At 44.3% G+C, this 21443-nt stretch overlaps 1 protein-coding gene across 9 annotated transcripts in view; it reads left to right on the forward strand.

Moving 5' to 3' along the window:
- The window catches only part of FBXO34 (F-box protein 34), a 40170-nt gene extending 20400 nt beyond the window's left edge, over positions 1–19770 (forward strand). For 2 of the 9 annotated variants that reach the window (XM_069783118.1, XM_069783121.1), the window contains 3 exons: positions 5340–5444; positions 7938–8134; positions 16982–19770. In XM_069783118.1, coding sequence (XP_069639219.1) covers positions 8058–8134; positions 16982–19172 — 2268 coding nt within the window. In that variant the 5' untranslated portion in view covers positions 5340–5444; positions 7938–8057 and the 3' untranslated portion in view covers positions 19173–19770. Of the gene's footprint in view, positions 1–5339; positions 5445–6632; positions 7669–7747; positions 7768–7937; positions 8135–11760; positions 11886–11913; positions 14426–14812; positions 14902–16981 lie in introns of those variants that run through there. The other 7 variants (XM_069783119.1, XM_069783122.1, XM_069783124.1 and 4 more) reach the window with 6 other exon arrangements.
- The last annotated feature ends 1673 nt before the right edge of the window (positions 19771–21443 follow it).

Raw genomic sequence — 21443 nt, forward strand, 5'->3', positions numbered from 1 at the left:
GATTACTGATTACTGTTGTGGACAACACAAGAAAAAATAATTTATTGCTAGTTAAAATAGATTTGAGTACTGAGAAACAAAGATAAGCATTAAACCACCACCTTTCCTCTCCCATTTCGCTGCAGGGGATTACCTGCCCTGCCACAGAGCACCTCCTCTCTATCCTTCTCTGACCTTGGTGGGTTTTTTTCCCCCTCCGCTCTCTCTCAGGTATTTTTTGCTCTTTCTTAAATATGTTTCTGCAATGGTGCCAGTTGCTTGGCTGATGGGCTCAGCTGTGTCCTGTGGTGGGTCATGGTGGAGCCAGCTGGAAAGGACCTGGGGCAGCCATGACCTCCTCCTGCAGAGGCCATGTTACAACCTGACACTAATTAGTGACTTTTTTTTTTTTTGGGTCTTAGATTGTAGCCTGTTCTTTGGGAGCTTTTTGTTTTGTTTTATAAGATACCACTGGAAAGACCAGTGAATCCAAAGCTTGTTGAGAGGGTGTGGGTGGTGGTGTGTCTTGTTTGTGGGTGACTGGGTTGTTTTTAGATGCTCCTAATGAATCTGTTCTGTTGGAAGTTTTCTGTCCTCAGCAGATGTAGTGATGCACTTTGTTACAAAATGTTCTGTGAAAAATAGTTTGAGCTTCCTTTTTACATGAAATCTGTCCTGAAGTTGGGTATACTTAGTATAACTGTTTTCTTAAGTTTGCAGAGCAGAATTTTTTTGTAAACTGCTGACATATAAATTTGAAATTTCAGAGTTCAGCCTTCTTACATTATCCTCACAAGATGAAAGATGGTTTTCTCTGAAAGCATGAAGTCGGGGCATCAGCAGTGTCCTAGTTTAAACAAAAATTTGAAAGGATTTAAGATTTCATGACAAGTCATGAGACATGGATGCAAGAAATTGTGGAAGATGCTAGTTTGTGAAAACAGGGTGGATTCAGGAGCATGATAGAAAAATTTGGGCATTTTGAATTACAGAAATACTTGCAACTGATGGGACAGTTACTTCCTGAACTTTTTTTTTTTTGCGTACTGTTATATTTAGTGTTTGTGTTGCTGAGCAAGGCTTCTGGTTGTTGAATTCAGGTTTGGAGACCCTCAGGAAAAATTTGAATGCTTTAGAGATGCCTAGTGAATGTTGCAACCTCTCAGTTCTGCAATGGATTGGTGGAATGAATCCATGTGGACAAAATTAGGTTTTTCTGCTTTGAGTCTTGGATTTTTTGGTGCCTGGGTTTTGTTGGGAAGGTATTCACAGTGGTATAGGACAGAGAAATCCACAATATAACTTTCTGGTTAAAGGGTAAGATGCCACAAAAATAAACAAAAATTAATTGCCCCTTATTCTGCTAAAGTATTTAGGGCTGGACCTGTGATCAGCATATATGGTGCTGTCTGTGTGAAAGGAGAACTGTCATCCCAAAGGCTGGTCCAAACCAGTTAGAGCCATATAAACCAGTTAAAGCCATATTTAATTCAGTGAATGAAGTTTCAAAGCTGATAAATTTAGTGTTTAACATGGGGTCACCTGCTGTAGGGCTTTCCTTATTAGCAAAGTTCTAAAGAAGGAACTGTATTTATTTACTGGATATTTAGAAGTTAGCTGTAGGCTTGCTTTTCTACTTTAGAAGCTATTTAACAACCCACAGAGAGATGTACAGAAGCAATTATTACTGTGCATTTTGTGCCGTGGTGCAGGGGGACTTCTTGCCTATATAGTATCAAGTATAAGATTTTTTGGTTTCCTACTGACGTTTTACTTTGTCTATATATGCCAGTAAAATGGCCAGTCCTATGCTGGAGTACATAGATTTAAAGATATGCTTGTAATCAGATGAGTATCACAAATGGGTTTATTTTCACTGGGTTCTAAGAGCTGCCACAAAACAGGCAAAGGAAACTTTATTTTTAAGCATTAGAGTGGGTCGTTATGCCGTGCTATTGGATCACTAACAAACTATTACCGGCTAACTAGTGAGTAATTACTGTCAGGCAGGCCATGTGATGGTCAATTTATTAGCTGTTGCAGCAAAAACGAATCTACCAAATGTGTGCCAAAATGAGTCAAGTGGACTGCTCCAGCCAGGATCCCTAACACCCACAGGCGAAACAGGGTGATGAAATTATTGTTGACAATCCTAATCTGCCACGTCAGTGTTGTAATAGTAATCAGGATCTTCTTTAGCAAACTAACGTTGCATTCTTGAAAAAGATGGGATTCTTCTTCTTGCTGGTTTTAACTGGCTTTCTCTAAAGGGGGACAGGTTGGATCTCTGTTGGCATTCAAGCTGATCTCTTTCATGTAGGGTGTCTGGATTTCTGTCTCTGGTGTTTGTCCTAAAACTCCTTTAATGTCAATTCTGCATCTTGCAGTCGTTCCTACCGTTCTTTGCATGTACAGGAGCAATCCAGTGAGACCTCAGCTTTACAAAATGAGGGCACAACATCTCCAGAGCTCTGGGAGTGCTTCTTTACTATTTTTGGAACCAGCTCTATTGCTTCTATAATAGGAAGGCTTCTGGAAGCTTTCTCCTTCCCCTCGCCCCAAGAAAGTAGCCTTTCAGCTGAGCTTTCATTAATTCAGGATCTGCATGGCAAAACAAATCTAGTTTTATACGCTAAATAATTCAGACGTGGCTCACGGATCACATGGCCTCAAATGCACAGTGTTACAGTGAGTATCTTTACCCATACCCCATAACCTGAGGATGCAGCAGCTGTAACCCTGCTCAGGGCTGTTTAGCTACCCCCTGTTTATCATTCAGGGCACACCATAGGTTATGTGGTGACAAGGAGTGCCAAAGTAGGTGGTAGCTTTCTAGAAAGCAGAGTAATGTGTGATCTGGGTGCGTTTGTTGCCAGTGCTGCAGCAGCATTGGCAAGTAAGGGATTTATTGGTTTTGTTCTCCTCTTGGATCAAGCAGAACAAATCTAATGAGCCAGTTCTTAACTTCTTCCCAGTTGAGCAACGGATGATGTCCTTACCCAAATTGTGCAATGCAGCTAAAACCTTTCAGGAATAGTTGAACAAGGGAGACGCTTGTGATAGATTCTCCACCCCACCTCCCTGCCCCATTAAAATACAGGGTTAACAAGGTGCAGCAGAGCTTATCTGTTCTTTATTTTATTTTCTTTTTCCCTTCTGAGATTTTCCTTTTGAGAAGAGAGGGGCTGACTTAGTCCTTCTGATGCTAGCCACACCTGGAGGAGAAGAAAGCATGAGAGCTACAAATTTAAAGCCTTTCATTCCTTATTGACATGATCTTGGAAGGAAGACAGGTTCTCCCTGTAGTGCTTCATTAGAATAAGCATTTCATATGCTTATCAGTGCAGCAAGTAGCCCTGTTTGACAGCAGTGAAGAGTCAAATGTCTTGAAGCCCTACACGCTCATTTCCCTGCTTCAGAAACACGCTGTATTTTGCACACTGTGCATTCAAAAGTGTTCTTTTGCACTGACATGAAAGAAGCTAAAAAACTGCTTTGTGGCAGACACCTTTCCTGGCATGATTCAAGGCATGGATTTGAGACACCTGAGTCCAGTCTGAGTTGCTGAGAACCTCATCCTGCTGGGTTTTGCTAGTGCCTGCTAGGTCTGGGGGTAAGTAGTATGGATGGGAGCTTGGTGGAGCTTTGAGAGTGGGTGCAGTGAATTTGGTGGGGAAATGAGCCAAGAGCAATGGTAAGGAGGTTCTGTTGCTTGGCCAGCTCTATTGCCAGTACCTAGAAGAAGTGGTATCGGCAGGTTTTGGTGTGTAAGTAGACAGGGGAGGCTCTCCCCGTTTATTGCAGCTGGAGCGTCTGTGGCAGCTTTATTGCTTCTAGGTTAGATAACATCAGATCTATGTAAAGTTACAACTTTTGACTATCAAACGGAGAGGAAGCTGAGTACACAAGGTTTCACAAGGCAAACGGTGTTTATGATGGCTTCTGTAGCTTCCTGCTGCAGGTGAAGAGGCCAAACTGCAGTTCAGCAGGACTCAAGAGAATCTCATCTGATTGTAGTTGTTAATCTTTGCATCTCTTAATGCTCATAAGTTGGATACGGTGTCTTTACTAAATACCTACTTTCATGCAAGGGTTTGTTGCCAGCTGCGGATGGATGGAAACACAAACGTGAGGTCACTCTGAAACTCTTTGCAAGATAGCTTTAGTTAAAACGTGCTTGTTTTGTCTTATTTTGCCTGAGGCTGTTCTAGTAAAGAAGTGAAATGTAGCTAGTGAACTTAGTGTTAAAAGGTAGTTCTTTAAGGTGTTTAAAATAGGTAGATCCTACACGAAGAACAGTTAAAAAGGAGAGGGTTGCATTCCTATGGATGTCTGAGAGGCTGACTGTGAGGACCTGGTGTATCATCTTGCTGTCTGAACTAGTCTGGGAGCTGCTGCGGATCGCTGGTTGTTACCATGGAGTGTGAACGTTGGGACTAGGGAAAGCTTTCTGTTTGGGGAGGGAAGGAGGGTGGGCTGGAGAGATGGCTAGGCTGGGAAACGGCAGAATTGCACGTCTGGTGAAATCTGCTTTTAGAGGCAAGTATCATGGAACAACCTAAACTTGAGCTGAGTGGTAGGGGAATGAATATGCAACCCTGTTCTTGCAAGAAAACAAAAACCCCCGTGGAGATCTCTACTATAAGGCCTCGGTGCTGGCTTTTTTTTTTTTTTTTTTAGGATTACCTGTCCCTCATAATGACTTTTTTGGTGTTAACTCTTCTGAGTTCCCCTCTGAAATACTCGTCATTGCTTTCTTCTGCGTCCTGAGTGTGCTGATGCTCTTTGCCCAGCTGATCCAGGGTGATGCAGAGCATCCTAAAGCTAGCCCTGCGTGGAGGTGGGGTGGTCAAGTCTGTTTTTACTGACAGTGTGATTGTTGCTGAGAATGAGTCCTGGGCCCAGGGCCTCCTTCCTAGAAAGCAAATATTCTGAAAGGATATGCCCATCCTTTGAACTCATTTGTTGATCAGTTACTGTTGCTACTGTTTAAAATACACTTGCTCTTGCAGTAAAAGCTTTAGCTATCAAGATATCAAAAGCTTTAGTGTATTGCTGCACAGATGAAGAGACCTTGACCCCCCCCAGTTGAACCCACGCTAGTTGAGTTAATACTTTAGTTTTCCTAAACTGCAGCAGTGTTCAAAACCGATGATAAGATGGGGAGTTCTGTGGGACCATTCAGCGAATTGCTGTCTGTTGCTGGGAGGACGTGATGCTTACTGCTGCCAAAATCTGAGTCCTTCCCACATCTTATGCATAAAGGCATATGTTTGGGGGTGGTTTCAGAAAGGGAGAACAACACGACTAGGTTTTTAACTTCCTCTTCTGTTTTGTTTCTCTGTGCATCTGTATTTCAGTTTTTGGGCTGTACCGAACTGTGTGCAAAACTAACAAATCAGCTGAAGCACCTACTGATAAGGATCAGCCTTGGTAAAGAAACACACTGTGGTAGTTAAAAGGCAGTAAGTATCTCTGTGCTAGCTTGGATGCTGATGTTTTTTTTCTTTTTTTTTTTTTTTTTTTAATTCACAAGCACAGCTTTTTACTACTTACACAGTAGGAATTTGTCAGTAGCTTGCTGGCATTAATAGTCTATTTCAGCTCTTTTCTATAGCCCAGCAGCTAGAGGAGGGGAAAAAGCATGCTTTGTATGGAGTTGTGTTTGGATCTCTGCTGCAGTGCCCATCTGAACTTGTCTGTGTCTATTTTGTCAGCTTTTGCTTCCCTCTAGTAGGTGCTAGTACCTTCTTAAAACGCATGACATCCCACCATACAATGCCTGTGCTTGGATCAGGGTTATGACTGCCCCTGACCTGAACCAGTTCTCTTGATGGTTTTGCTTCTCCAGCTTTTTACTGCAAACAAGATACCTTTTGGTTTCAATTTCTTTGTCTGGCTTTTTATCGTTTACTTCTCAATTGATTTGCAAAGGAGTAGGGCTGGGACAAAACATCTGGTATTCCTGACTAGGAATACATGGAGAGAGTTTTAGCTATTGAAAAAGTGACTGGCATTCTTGAAATGGTATGGTTGCATTTATTTAGGTGTGGATATAATCATGTTTCTGTGATACAGTTCCTGCTGAGTCTGAAATGCTAATGTCAGTAAAGCCAGAAGGAAAGCCAGACAAAAGCTTGGAAAAAAGTCAGAATTTCAGTGCCTCTTACTGATGGTTCATGGGAAAGTAATGATTTTGTGTTTAACTTTTGATTTTCATAAGGCACTAGGCATATGCTTTTTTCTCTGTGAATTACTGTTTGTATATATATATTTTGCAGCCCACAAAACATTAGAAATGGCTGATTTTTGTGCCTAGGTTTCACTCTTGCAGGTAGTCCTTGTTAGAGGCTCTGGGTAGTCTAATGAAAATGGTGTTTAACTACCAAGCTTCAATTTATGCTGCTGTTAACCACAGCAGCCTAACTCCTTGTCTTTCTCAATTTATGGAGTAGAGGGCATACTCTCATCCTCCTGCTCTGCCAGTGCAATGCCTCCGGCTTCTCCATCTGACATGTTTCTTTGCCTTGTGTAGAGCTCAGCAGAGGTTTCTTCATGGAGACTGAAATGTGTTTATGTAATATTTTATATATTATTTTAGGCTCCTGCTTACTCAAATGTAGGCAAATGATTAACCTCTTATTCACCATCACTAGAGGAATCGTGAAATTGCTATAGCAGACATCAAATCAGATAGATCTAAACCAGTTTCCGTTTTCCCTGTCTGGACAGTCATCCTTCATCACTTTCTTGGCGAGTGTGGCTGCCAAGTTAGAGCAGGCTTTCCAGGCCAGGAGTGTTTAGTGGCAGCGTTGAGTTGTAAACCAAATTGGTCAAGCACTGATTAACTGAGCTATGCATAGGTAGGTGCTCTTCTGCGTGGGAGTTTTTTCTCTCTGGTAGGTGTTGGGAAAGGGGTGATGTGAGAGGCTCCATCTCTGCGAGAGCTCTGCTGCCAGCAAGCACAAACCTCCAGCGAGTGCTGTACTGTGGAAATGCCACTGTAGGAATAGGGCAGCAGTAGGAGCACTGGGCAAAGCTGCTGAAAAGGAGAGAGCAACCTGCTGCACTAAATCACAAATCCCCTGGGGACACAGCTCTATAGTTAGCATTTTCAAATGGCATTCCTTTATTACGGCATCATTGTGCATGGTCCTCTAGAGAGGAAGCAAATGATCTTTAAAACAATCTGCTGGCAACTCAGGCTTGAGTATTTGAGTTTTTCCAGGGCTCTTTTGCTGTGTCACTTTTTCCTTTTATGTTCCAGCTCGAAGGTTGTTGTTCTTTCACTGTCAAAGTACGTTAAAGCGCCGGTAATGGTGTCTACTCCAAGGACAAGACGTAGAAGGCAGCAACCTAGTGCGAACGAGAGATACTGCAGAACAGTTTTGTTTTGGTGAAATCTGCTGTCTTATCTGTGTGTGATGCAAAGACGGGGCAGTTTTCACAAGGCTTGGAGGCTGCATGGTGGCATGTTTTTTGTCCTTTATGAAATCTGCCACGTTATTTTGATTAGAATGCTAACGTAACTCCTGGCAGCGTCAAATCTTAACTGCTAGCACCGATTTCCCTCCAAAGCTTGATGCGGTGTTAACAAGCAGAAAGATCTTGTGCGTCCTGTTTTCGTGGAGCTCGGAAGACAGCGTGTTCCATGGGAGGTGCCAAGGTGGTGCTGCAGTCGTATATAAGGTGAAGCAGCATTGCTCGTGCAGACAGGCTGTTGTGGGGGGCATTAATTTGTATTTTAATGGTGTTCAGAAACTCCAGCTGCAATAATGGCATGACGATGTTAAGTTCTTTTATATTTTTACATATATGTTATATGTATGTGTATGCATGTATGTGTGTGCGTATGTATTTTCTCTCTCTCTTGGGAAAGGATCCTTGTCCTGATCATCTGTGCTTCAATCGCTGCTGTACTGGAATGTGATCTTCTTATATACGTCTTGTTTGTTCAGTTTCTAGGTGGCAGAGACACAGTGAAGCTCTCTGTGGAGCAAGGAAAGCTGATGGGGGAGCCTTGCGCGTAACCCAGGATGGACTGGCTGTGACGTGCCTTAGCTGGAGAGGTAGTTACGATGAAGAGTTCCTGCAGAGCTGGCCTCCACAGGGAACCGCTGAATTCCACATCCTCCACCTTCCATCAAGTGAAACGGTATGAACAGACTGGCTGGTCTGCCTATAGTTAAGTATTTAGCATCCATTTAGTTAGCCTTCTCCTTACTTACCTATTGTCTTGCATGTCACTCAAATGTTTGGTCCAAATTCTTACTTTCGGGTAGTGTTTAAGTGAAATGTTGTAATGGCTTAAGGGCAGAAATGTTCTTTGACATTTTTATTTGATAATGACAACTGCAGATTCACTACAGCTGGTACTGTACTTGGAGAAATCTTTGGGTTTTCTAGCAACGGCTGTAAATCAATTTGGGAACATGGCTTTGAAGTAGAAGTTAATTGGAGAATGGCTTGTCATAGTAGCCTTTAAAACATGCAGTCAGCTTAAAGCAAGTGGAAATACTGGCAATCGTTGTGGTTTGTCTTACTATGGAGTAAGTAATTAGATTAGTTTAAGCTCAGATTTTGTATTGCTCACTCTCCTGTGTCTCTTATTAAGAAGAAATGCACGATTGATTTCAAACACTTGTGCTTATGTGACAATTAAGTGAACGCCTCTCACTGTGTCTCGTTATAGGAACACCATACAGAACAACTTGTCCTTATGCAAATGCAAGAACATGCCAGTTTGAGTTCAAGCTACTTGAAAATATATGTATCATTTTTTTTCTTTTTCTGAAACCAAGACTCTTAAACTTCCTCAGTCTGGAGGAAGAGAGCCAGCTTTCTGGTTTCCAAAAGCCATGTGGGTTTAAAGCAAACTTCAGCCTTTGTTCTTTGTGGTTGTGTACACAGCATATACTTGCTATGTTAGTCTCTTGGTAATTTAGTGCTGCAAAAGACTTCCTGGGTCACCCAGCTCCTTGCTCTCCCAAGCAGTATCTCATAATCCCTTTTGTAAATTTAGAAGTCTAGCCTTAAAAACAATTACATCTTTTCTTCTCTCCTCCTGTAGATTAAGCCATTACTGAAGATGACAGATCTAGCTGTGCGATTAGGAGCCTTCATTTGATTCCCAGACTGAACATTCATGCCAGCTTATATACTCATTTGAGCTTCTGTTGCTTTTTTTTTTCTTTTGCGTAAGGCCTGCTTCTTCTTTTTAGTGGTTTACCTCTTCTGCTGTATTCTGTAAAATGTGGTGGTATACCTTCACCTGTGGTTTTGCTGTGCTGAATGACCCAAGTGTTATCTAGTAGCTTCTTGAACAACAGCTGTCATCGTTGTTCTCTGTGTGGATGAATCTCCTCTGAGTCATGTCAAAAAGTGTATGCTGTACTCCAGAGCAGATCTGGTGGGAGGGCTTTTAACTGCTGCCTTGAATATATCACATAATCACCTCCACTTGCCTCTGTTTCATAGATATGTCTATGGTGGCCAACGCACCTTTCTTAGTTACCTCCAAAACTTCGTGGTGTTTAGCTTTCTGGTGCATCACCAGCTGGATTTCAAAACTCTCTTCCATTTCTGTTACTTGGTGCTTTGTGCCTCTGCTGTATTGGTAGTACCTTTCATTTCTGTGGGTGCACCTGTAGTACTTGTGCTGAGGTCATTCCTAACAAAATCAGTGCGTTCCCAAGGCTGATTCTTGAGGCATGTCTTTGGTTTCCAGGCTGGTATTTTCTTATCCAGCACCACCTGGGGCTGTCTGCTGCAAGCCAGCTCCTTGGTCTGTTTTCCCATTCCTCTGCCAATCTGTCTTAACCGGTAAATCTTGTGTGCCTTCTGAAGTCCATGTGAATAAGAGATAGTACACTTCTCTAAAAAGATCAATGTTTTAAGAACCTTCAGGTTAGTCTGACATATCGAACTATTCCCTCTTCCCCCTTTTACTTTGTGTTGCCTTAATCCTCGCTTGCAAAACACCTTTATATTGAACTCAAGAGTACCAGGCCTGGAGAGGCTGCAATTTCTCTCCCTGCTCTTTCTCCCCTGCAGTGCCACCTCCAATGTACCATATGTTTTATTAACTCATATTGTTGCCTTTCAAGAGGTTTATAAATCTTGCTTCTTGGCCTGCAGTTCACGAGTCTGTCTATTTTGGATTCTAAAACTGAGATGAGCCACTCCTTGCAATTTTCATGAAGCTTTTTAATCTTCCCCCTGCCAATGTTCTTGTTCAAATTAACCCCTGGGCTTTTGCCCTCGTGATCACCCTTATCACCCCTGTTTAAAAATGATGCAAGGGCAAATTTAGTATTTTGTGTTGTACCTAGAGTACTCTTAATCTCTGCCTTGACCTTGCTTGCAGCCCTGTTTCTCTCCCTGTCCTTTGAACAAGCTGAAGAACCTTTTACTATTTCTTTAAGTATCTTTGCAGTGGCTTAACACTGCACCAGGTTCTCATGTTTATTCCTAGACTTTTTGATCTCTAAGATAGAAGTTTCCAAGTGATGTGACCTGGTGACTTGAAACCTGTGTCTGCTACTTGTATCCTTCCCGAAGAAGGAATGTGTTCAGTTGGAGTTTCTTCTGTTCTTGTTTGGGATGTGTTCTTGGTAATGAAAACACCTTTTGACTCCTGGAGAATGCCTGCTGGGTTGTGCTGTCTGCAGCGAAATCCTCTGCACCGCAGTGCAGCTGACTTCATGAAGCAGTTCCTTTTGGCCTAGAGTTTCAAAAGAACAACCTGATGACTTGCCTTCAGATGTACTTTTGCTTATTCTTTCTTTTGAACTCTAATGATAGTGTGGTCCAAGGTTAATTTCTACAACCTTTCATGTGTTCTCATTATGTATGCACAAAAATGAAGACTAAATAGCATCACTTTTTTGTTGGTTCGTTAACTGTTTGAAGAAATTTGTTGCGCCATGATGTTAAGAAAGGTCTCGGTCCTCTCGCAGTTAATAGATTAGAAAACAAATGTTAAATCAAGATATATTTCCTTCCAGAAATGTTTTATCTGTCACTTACCTGTGCTGCTCTGGGCAGCTTTCAGCAGAAGACCTATAAAACCACCATTTTTTTTTTTTTCTTACTGTCCTTTTGTGATTTCTTCTCATCTTGGCCTCTTCCACCACAGGCATGTGTGCTATCCCATCATCTTTGAGCTACAGGTTTCTGGAGCAGCTTATAACCTTGAATACAAAATCTTTAAGTTTATTTTGTTCCTATCTGCTTTACATCATCTCTGTGTCGTCTGTAGTATGGTTGGGAAGCAGGGAGCATGGGTTTGAGCTTCCTCAGGCTCAACAAAGAATTGCTTCTACGTCACTCACTTCACGGTAGGTGCTTTTATACAAAAGACTGGCAAAGCAATGGCACATCTTCCTGTGTAAAATTTAGAAAGTAGCTGAGGCTGCTGTGCTTCATGGTGAAGGGTGTATATGTGTGTGCATTTACTTCAAAATGTGTTCAAAACTTATTAAAGGATGGGAGGCCTCAAACTGGAGTAGTCTGTGTGTTGGGCTTGGATGTGCAATCTGTCACCTGAAACCTCTGCTTGTTGAAGATGGTGCATTTTACGCATGATGGATTTTATAGCTGCTCCTGTGTACAGCTATATTTGGGTGTCGTCTCCCCCAAAGTCAGGTTATTTGACCACCTGACATGGGTGAACAAGCAGTGGGGGATCCAATGTTAAGTTAGGTGCCTACTTTGCATGTAGCTCCTCAGCTTTTTTGGGCCAGCTCTGCCTCACATTTGGCTTGCTCCCGCTTCACCCAGGCTGGCCGCTCAAGTGGAGAGTGCTGCTTCAGCAGTCAGATACCTTCTGTTTACTTTCAAAGCCTGTGATAATCCTCAACTTGCTCTCCAGTTGATGCAAGAGGCGGTTTCACAGGCGTTAGAAGGTGGGTCTTGATTTAATTTGAAGTTACTGCTGCAAGGGAGTGGGTTTTCTAGAAATCGGATGCCTCCACAGCTGCTGAAATCGAACCCACCCCTGGTCTGGAGCATCGTGCCTCCCAGCCCGCCTTTCTCTGAGCTTGGACACTTGCCACACGCCAGAACAAGCTCCAGTGAGTAGCAGAGAGTCTTCCATCCCGGCTGCTCGGTTGGGACTTTCCCGCCCCGGCAGAATCCGTGGAATGCCTTTGAAGCAGTTCTCTGTCTGCTTTGCCTTGCCCCGGCAGTGCAAAGGGGATGGAAATGGTACTGGAGATTGAGCCCAAAGGACCTACCAAGTCCTTCCAGAAATAACAAGTGGCTGACCACAGTTTAACTTGCATTCAGTACTCAGTCCTTCATAATTGTCAGTGTCCTTTACAGAGGAACTAAGCTCTATAGACAGAGAAATGGGATGCCAGGGAAGAGAAATGCCTTGCCAGAGGTTATGCTTGGTGTGGGTTTTTATTGTTGTTGGGGTTTGGGTTTTTTTTTTTTGGCTTCTGCCTTGTGTTAGTATGTCCTGAGGGTTTTTTCAGAGTTGTAGTTGGCACTGCCTGTGTAGTCAGCAACGCTAGGAACTTTTGTCGACTGGAGTTAGTGTTTACAAAAAGAAATCCACAGGAAACTTGGGAGTTTTGATTGAAATTTTCGCCTTAATAAAACCTTCCGTGCTTTGTGCAGAAAACTTGCAGTGTGAATATGCTGTTTGAGCAGATTACACTTTTTTTTTGTTGTTTTTCTTGCTGGCCAGAGGAAATCTTTTGGCTTCACAGGGCATCGTCAGAGTCCCTGACCCAGGTGCAGTGAGGGGCATCTAGGTTCTCTGTGGACCTTAGAAGGTAGTTGTGAAAATTTAGCCTTTCCTACCAGTTTTTCCTCCAGTTTTGGAGCTTCCACTAAAGCGACTCTGTTATTTTTTTTAGGCTGCTATGATTTAGAAGATATATAAATACAAAAGGATGCAGAAAGATTCTGGCTGGCTTGGCACAGTAGCTCATGGGCCTTCCCTTCAGTAGGGAGAGGAGGGGTACGTGTGTGTCTGCGTGTGTAGAAAGGCATATATTTCTATATCAATCCTGTGTAGTAAGTAACTTGATAAAACTGTAGTGGAAACAAGCTGTAGTTACTACTTGTAAAAACAGCAGTGTCATTCCAGAAGTTTAAGTATCCTGTTTTTCAGACATGGCTGATTAGAAATAGAAAAACTGGCCTTTTTATTTGATCAGCTTAAGGATGGAATAGCAGTATAAAGGCAGCACTGCTAGTTGTTTCAATGCTGATCATTCCTGGCAGAATTATCTCTTATCAGCAATTCAAAACCGCACATTTGGGATTGAAAACCTTTTATGCTTACTCCATGAACTTCTGAAGAGTCGTTTTCTCTAAAGATAAAATTAGAAACTCGATATCTTAAAGGGTGGAGGAAAGCAAACAGAATTATTCTGGAATTAAGTATCATAGGGAATTGTCAGTGACTTCACCTTTTAACAACTATTTTTGGCGTTTTTAAATATTTAAAAACTTACCTGCAGCTGCCACAATTCTCAGCTTGCCAGTGCTGAAATGTTGCAGAAATAAGGTAGTCTGTGGGTGGGGACTGGGCTCTGGTTCATCTTCAAAGCAATTTCTGCTGGGAAGCCTTGTTCTAATTCTAGGAGCTAGAAATGAAATGTGCTGCTGATGTGCAGGGAAGAAGCTATGTTTGCCTAAAAGTTTGTTCTTCTTAATGTTCACAGCAAAGTGTGTGTGGGGTGGGGGCTTGTTTTTTCCAAGTGACACTTTCAGGTAAGGTCCATTACTAACATCCCTTTCAAAATGGAAGTTCTCTTCCCCGCTGCCCAAAAACTGGGAAGCAGATGACACTGCGATTGAGCTGGTCAGATGAAGTTAGCAGTATTCTTTATAGCTGTCTGAAGTTATTAAATGAAGGTTTTCTTTAAATCTGGATCCATTAAAACAGTGCAATGAACTGAATGCTGAATTCAAATGAGGCAATTATTCTGGCAGTAAAACTTCTGACTAAGGCATAATTTTGTTATGTAAATTATAACTTTTCAACCTTAAATGGTATTGTTGGCTGAGCCAGAGGCTAACTGAAACATAGGAGGAAATATAACCTTAAACGAGAAATCTGTAATAGGTGAGGCATAACTCTACCCTTTGTCTTTCTCCATAGACCAGAAATAGCTGGGAGCAGCTGAACGAACTTTGCTGGCTAAACATGTCCTCTAAGCATGTTGGGGTAACCAGTTTGGTCCTGTTTTCATTCGTATAATACCTCGTCTCACCTTCGTTTGCAGCTTCACTTAATGAAGGGTGTTGAACCAATTGTCTCGCTGGATTCCTGAAAACTGCTTGAAGAAGGCCTTTTAAAAACACATTCAGCTCATCTTTCAGACACCCTGGCATGAAAACTCATGAATGAAATTTGATCTGCTCCTAGCTCATGAGATTTCAACGTGCAAAGTCGTGTATTTAATTGTATTCACCTCTTCTCCCCAGGGTACGGTGGCGGCCAGCCATCGGAGCTTCTCTCTCTCTCTCTCTCTACTCTGAAAAAGCACAGCTCCAAAATGCCCTTCTGGATGGGGGAGGGAGGGCTGCAGGCACTGTTCTCTGCAGCAGCTTGCTGCAGTGGTTCACCTGCTGCCCTTCTGCGCTGGGCACTGGCCTGAGCACATGGTGGCCTGATCCTGTTTAGCTATAAAGTGCCACCGAGCTAAGGCAGACGCTGTGGAAAATGAAGCTGAAGTAAACTACAGCAGCCTTGCTTTCCCATTCTCTTCTATTCATCTATTTCAGCACCCTGAAGTTCTATTTTTATCAGATTATTTTAGTTTTTAGCATCCAACTGAGAAGGCAAACAAAATAGCTCGTTTGCATTTTGCAGAGGAGACTAAACTGGGAGGTGACCCAACTCCAACAAGAGCTGGAATTAGCACGCAGAAGGCATGGGGAGAGAATTAACCCAGGGACTAGGTAGGTGTATCTGCAGTAACGGGAGCTCTCTTACCCCGCCAGTCTGTAGGTGAACTGCAGATGGGTTTGGCACTGTCTGGTTGCTAGAGTGAGGTGATGATCTTTCTGTAAAATCGGGAGGGGAGAGAACATAACAGCGTCCTTTCCCATGTCTGCCTCCTGGCCTTCAAAGCACTGCACAGGACCAAAGGGTTCTCCTAGGTTTTGTGCACACTCGTAGAAAGGTGAACTAAGCCCTTCCTCTTGATGTACCTCCCCAAAACCTCTCTGCCCGCACTTGTCATCTGTCCCCTCGCTATTTATCACTAGGGCCAGAAGGAAGAACCAAAACCTCAGGGGAAAGCAATGGTTAAGCAGCATGGCTCCTTCTAGTGCAGGAGGTTTCCTCTGCTTAGAGAGGTGCAGGTGGTGCCTGGCCGAGTTGCTGCCTTGGTGCTCTCAGGTGTGTTGTGTTAGCAGCTGGAAGTGGAGCGCCTTGCTTTGAAAGCCTTCTCTTGGCTGGCTCCGCTGCTGTCTGGCTCAGCTCTCCCTTCTGCCATCGGTAACTCTGGAGAGTCCATAGCCCTGGCTAATCCGTGGGGCAGGGCTGCCTGGAAGGTCCCCAAGCTGCACTCCAGATTGCTCGTACGGCACGTCCGTGTGCGTTCTTGGTCAGCATCTGCTGTTACGACTTGCCTCTTACAGCCATCCTGCGTGCTCTGGCGGGTCTGCTTGAGGGGTGGGTGAGCTGGGTTCCTTCCTCCTCGTGTGCTGACCCCACGGGTACCCTGCGTAGCATCCACAGGGATGTCTTGAGGTAGGTGTGTGTGTCCTGATCGCGCTGCAGCGTGGCAGGGCAGAGCCTGGCTGCGTCTGATACAAACCTGCCATGTGTGAACCGCAGGTGTTAAAACTATAAATCCATCTGCCTTTGTAGATGTTACGGCTTGAGGTTTTTAATTAAAAGCTGTTTTTAGGCTAGAAATGCAATACCAAAGCAACTGTTTTGGTGGTGGCTGTCAAGGGAAACATTCAGTGTCTGAATGTGTCCGTATCGGCTCGTGATAAATGTGGCATTGAACCTGCTGTTCTTAAACTAGCAAGCATGGATTATCCCCGTTTCAAAAAGGAGGCCTTTTAGTGTAACCATTCAAAGATTACCATGGAAACATAATCTATACTTAGTTCTGTAATATGCTTATGTGATACTCCTGGGAGAAGAGCCTGAAGTCTCCTGATAATTGCATCCTATGTGGCAGTGCCCTGGGCTTTTGTGTTTTTGAGCTTTGAATTGAAGATTACTGCAAAGGTGAAACAGAAAAGAGGAGTTGAGTGCCTGGGATCGTTGCAGGAGTGGTGCTGCTGCTGTAATGTCAGCAGCATCCAAGTGTCTCCTTCACAGCTCTTAAATTCTTAACCATAAAAACACATACTTGAAAGCGGTTCTATTCAGCTGTATATGATGCTTTGTCACTTTTGGGTGGGGCATCTGATGTATAGCATAAAAACCCTTATGGGAAGGTACACTAAATTTGGTACTATTGATATACCAAGGGATAGATTGCATTTTGGGTGGTATTAGGAGATTAGATATCTGCTGGGATCCCTGAAGAATGTAGTTACACTTGCTAATTTCCCTTTTCAGCTTTAACTGTACTTTATCTGCTGAAAAGAAAATATATATATAAAAAATACATCTGGTAGCTAATATCAAGACAAACCCTTTGACCCACATGTGCCTTACAACAGGATTAAGAGATGAATGGGCAGAAGGATGGCTCTAACTCTAGAATGAACCTCTAGCTATGTTTGCACAACAGATAGAACTTAAATGTTAGGATTTCTCCTTGCATCTCCCTGGAAACAGATTTCTCTAACAGGAAGATCTCTGCTATCCTTAAGATTATAATCCTATTGCAAGAAGTTCTCCAAGGGTGGATGTTGTAGCCTGGTTACTGCTTTTCCTTTCTTGTGTGGTTCCTTTTGAGGTGTGGGCTGCTATTCTAATAGGAGGCATGCTGGTGCCTACTCTAGGCCACCTTCTCTAATTCCAGGCAGGCATATTTTGCAACTATAACTTCTTCCCTTTCTGTTTTTCTAGGGTTTCTGGTATGCACTTAAAGCCATATCTCAAGTTACAGAAAAAAGAGCGATCTCCAGAAATAAGCCAGGATTCCCTGAGAGGCCCACCTATGAGCCATCAGAGATCAGCACAAGAAGAAAAATACACGAACAACTGCACCAAACTGAGCGTTTTCCCAAAACCCTCCCTTGTGACTCCATCCCAAAAGCTTCTGGGGATTATTTATCCAAATACTATGTGCAATATGAATGGGAAAGGTCCAGCGGATGGTCCGAGTGCAAGGGAAAAGAAGAACGCCCTGTCTGCGACGATCCACCAGGGAGAAGAAGGGGAAGGGCCTCTGGATGTCTGGGCTGTAGTGAAACCTGGCAATACAAAGGAGAAGATTGCGTTCTTTGCAGCCCAGCAATGCAGCAGTAACAACCGGCTAGGCTCCATGAAAATTAAAAGCACGTGGGATATCGACGGAAGAACAGCTAAACGCAGGAAAAAGTCGGTAGATCTTAAAAAAGCCAAAATTCAACTGGAAAGAATGAGGGAGGCGAATGTCAGGTGCTCCCAGCCGGAGCCTTTTGCCTGTGGCATCGAGCACTGTTCGGTGCATTACGTGAATGACAACGGTGAGGGTGTGTTCCCGGGCCGGTCCCTCTCGGTGATAGAGATGGTAGCCTTTCTGGAGCAACGAGCAAGTGCTTTACTGGTAGACTGTGCGAAAACCTGCACGCATGCTTCTACTACAAGGCTGAACGCTCAGCCTAAAGGTGCGCTTCCCAGCTCAGACCCTTTCTCCTCCGCCGGGGCATGCGAGGTACCTGCGGAGAGGGGACCTTGCGGCAATAGCGAGCAGCAGCAGAGCGAGCCTGTGCGTGTGCTGGACATGGTGGCCAAGCTGGAGTCGGAGTGCCTAAGACGCCAGAGCGAGCGGGAGGCCGGGAGCCTCTCGCGGAACAACAGCTTCCGCAGAAATGTCGGGAGGGTGCTCCTGGCGAACGGCACCCAGCCTGAGGGAGAGGTGGGGAAGGTCTGCTCGGGGGTCCTGGCTCCGGGGGATGGCTTGGAGGAGGCAGGTGTAGCAGAGGCTGGCTACGGAGGACAGTGCGGTCCTCTGGGTGACGCAGAGTTGTGGGATGGTGCTGCCTCTGCTCGGCAGGCTTTTCCTTCTGGGCTGGATACTCGGATGGGGAATGTGAACTCGGGACTTGCTCATGCAGTGTTGGCGATAACCGCTGGCAGGAGCGATACTGAAACGCGAATTGAGCCTCCCAGACCTCTGCCATCTGCATGTCCGGCTGCTGCCAGGTTGCCACCGGATTCCTTGCAGAGCAAGAATGCGACTGTTGATTGTACGTCGAAAGAGCCTGTAATTTTGCCAAAGCAGAGTCTGCATCCTGCTAGGAAGGAGCCCTTATGCATCAGTATATTGGTCACCAAGACTGAGAAAGGATGCAGGAAAGAGAAGGTCTCTAACGCCAGTGGTAGTGAAGATCCACTCCCAGGGAGGCTGTTTTTCCTCCAGGCTGACCAGCCTGCTGCTCAGGAGCAACAGCCGCTACGGGAAAGTACCCAAGAAAAGCCAGGAGAAGTAGCCCAAAATGAGGATGAGGATGCTTTGGTATCTGACAGATCATGCGTCAGAAACAGTGTCCCTACAGAGCCATCTGCCCTTTCTGTTCCTCCGACAGAAGGGGCTTTGCAAGTACTTGATGCTTCCTGCTTAAAAAGGCAGGTTTCGCATGACTTTTTGGAGACCAGGTTTAAAATTCAGCAGCTTTTGGAGCCTCAGCAGTATATGGCCTTCTTGCCTCACCACATCATAGTGAAGATCTTTGGATTGCTTCCTACTAGGAGTCTGGTTGCCCTAAAATGCACTTGCTACTACTTCAAATTCATCATTGAATATTACAACATCAGGCCAGCAGACTCCCGCTGGGTCCGCGATCCCCGCTACAGAGAAGACCCTTGCAAGCAGTGCAAGAAGAAATACGTGAAAGGGGATGTATCACTGTGCCGGTGGCATCCCAAACCATACTGTCAAGCTTTACCGTACGGGCCTGGGTACTGGATGTGCTGTCACCGGTCTCAGAAGGGCATCCCGGGCTGTAAGTTAGGTCTTCATGACAATCATTGGGTTCCTGCCTGCCACAGCTTTAACCGTGCTATTCATAAGAAAACCAGAGGAGCGGGAGCCGAAGTGGAAGAAGAATATTAGTGCACATACACTTTCCTGCGAGATTGTTTGGGGTAGGAGGAGATTCTCATGCCTTGTGCTGTTTACAGTGTATATAATTGTCGTGGTTTTTTTTCACAGGGCTATGAAACTGCACATACTTAAACACAAGAGCCTTTACCTTTTAGATTAAAGATAGCTTTTAGTCCATCTATGTAAATAACACTATAAAAACTAATTGTACATACAGAGTCTACAGCTGGCTGAACAACGTAATCACTACAATGCAGCTATGATAGTGTTGCGGCTATAGTTGTGTGTGTTTTTAAGTGTCTTGTTTCAAAAATCTGTATATCCTGTATAATATATGAATGTTTCTGAGAAGAAACTCTAAATAGGTAAAGGTCAACTTGTTTAAAGAATCTTCAGACAACTTAACTGGACAACCTTAAAATTAGACTAGAACAGATCCATTATAGTAGTGTGGCAGTGGATAAAAAGAGAGGAATATTATTGTATAGTCAGAATATAAAAAAAGTTCTTGTCTACCCTACCCATCTTGTCTGTTTGGTTTTTTTTTTGTTTTTTTTTTTTTTGTTTGGTTGGGGTTTTTTTTTACTTAAATAAAACATGCATTCTAGATTTGCCTTACCAGCCTTTCTCTTGTAAGACTTTTGCCCCAAACTAAAACCACTGTAAAACACGTAGCAGAAACTTGGTACTGTGATGTTGCTCAGATGTGCAGTGTGCTTCCTGTAGAAAACTAGTCCTCCTACTAAAAAAGAAACAAACCAACCCCTCTATATTACTTGGAGAACTCCCTGCTGTAACATTCACAAATTCCAGCTTTTCTTTTCCCTCCCATCAGCTGTGTGTGCAGCCGAGGCTCGAGAGAGGCTCCTGGTGTCCAGAAAGCTGGTGCTAGGTGTGTAAAATTTGCAAAAATGGGGACTCTCTGGTTTAAGTCCTGCTTCTCAACTCTTGTGTCCGCCCCTCACCTGTGCCCCAGATGCTGGAGGACAGAGCGTGGGTCCAGCAGGATGAAAGTGGAGTTGCCTTGGCTCAGTGATGTGCTGGAAGCTTTGCCGTCTGCTGTATATGGAATTTTTCCCTTGTAAGAGGAATCCTTGCAGTGCTTCGTTCAGCTCTGCTACAGTTTCTGGCATCGTGTTTCTGAGGTGTGAGTTGGTGCTTTCAAAGGAGAGTTGTGAACGTTTGTGTCAGAAATGCAGATGAACGGGTGATTCCTCAAACTCTTACTGGGAGCTGAACATGGCATCTCTTTTGAGTATTTCCTCAAATACATTCCTCTCCTGCAGTGTGTGTTCCAGATTCCAGCCTCCAGTTACAGCCCTCCTCTTGCCCAGCTCCTGCCTGAGGGTGAACAGCGTGGAAGTCTGGGAATGTACCTCGGATAACGCAGCAGCCTCGTTCAGTTCCTGGGACTAAAAGTGGAGCAGTGCCCATTTAGCAGGGAGCCAAATGGAGAGCGGTGGTTGTGCCTTTGCATTGTCTGAGTCCCTTTTCTCCCCATACTTTGTGCCATGGCTGTTTCTCTGCCCTTTCTTCAGACAAGGATGGACTCCTGGCAATTGCGCTGGTAGCTGGAGCGGATGAAATCTCTGATCGGGTGCAAGAAGAGCTGGTGCCGCCTTCCCAGGGGAAGCGAGAGAAAGAAAACTGAGCCCTTACAGCCTGAAATGCGGGTTTGGTAAGCTCAGGAAGTTCACAGTAGATTTAAAAGAGATGCTGGGTTTTTTTCCCAGTCGCTGCTGTACCTGCTGCCTGACACCTTGGGCGTCAGGCACCCCTCCCCAGTGCTGCTCAGCCATCTCTGCAATGCAGCAGACATTATGACAACTGGGAGGAATGAAATTAGAAAGCTAAAAGAAGGGTGCGGCTGCTTTGTAATCAGCTGTGAAAAGGGAGAGGAAAAGCAGGATCCCTTGTTAATTCATGACTTCATTCTCTAACGGGGCGCAAGCTTCATCCAAGCTTCGATCTGCTCTGCCGGCTGCACTGGGACGAGCCGCAAAACAACTTTCTGGAAGGAGTTGTCTTGCCAAAGCCATCAGCATCTTCAGCTTAATTTCAATTAAGGAAGAGGGGGAAGAAACTGCTTTCCTGCCCCCGCCCCCCAAGACTCCTGGAAAACTTGAGATAACCCACACCAGGCTGACAGCAGCGAGGAAAGTCCCTGCAAGGCTGAAATAGAAGCAGCCGAGGAAAATATTTTGTAACTAGATAAGGGGCCAGTGAGGTCATTTTTTTTGGAACAGGGTGTGAGATTTTGGTCACCTTCGTTGAACAAGG

The sequence above is a fragment of the Haliaeetus albicilla genome, chromosome 5, assembly GCF_947461875.1.
Source record: "Haliaeetus albicilla chromosome 5, bHalAlb1.1, whole genome shotgun sequence".
NCBI classification, from domain to species: Eukaryota; Metazoa; Chordata; class Aves; order Accipitriformes; family Accipitridae; genus Haliaeetus; species Haliaeetus albicilla.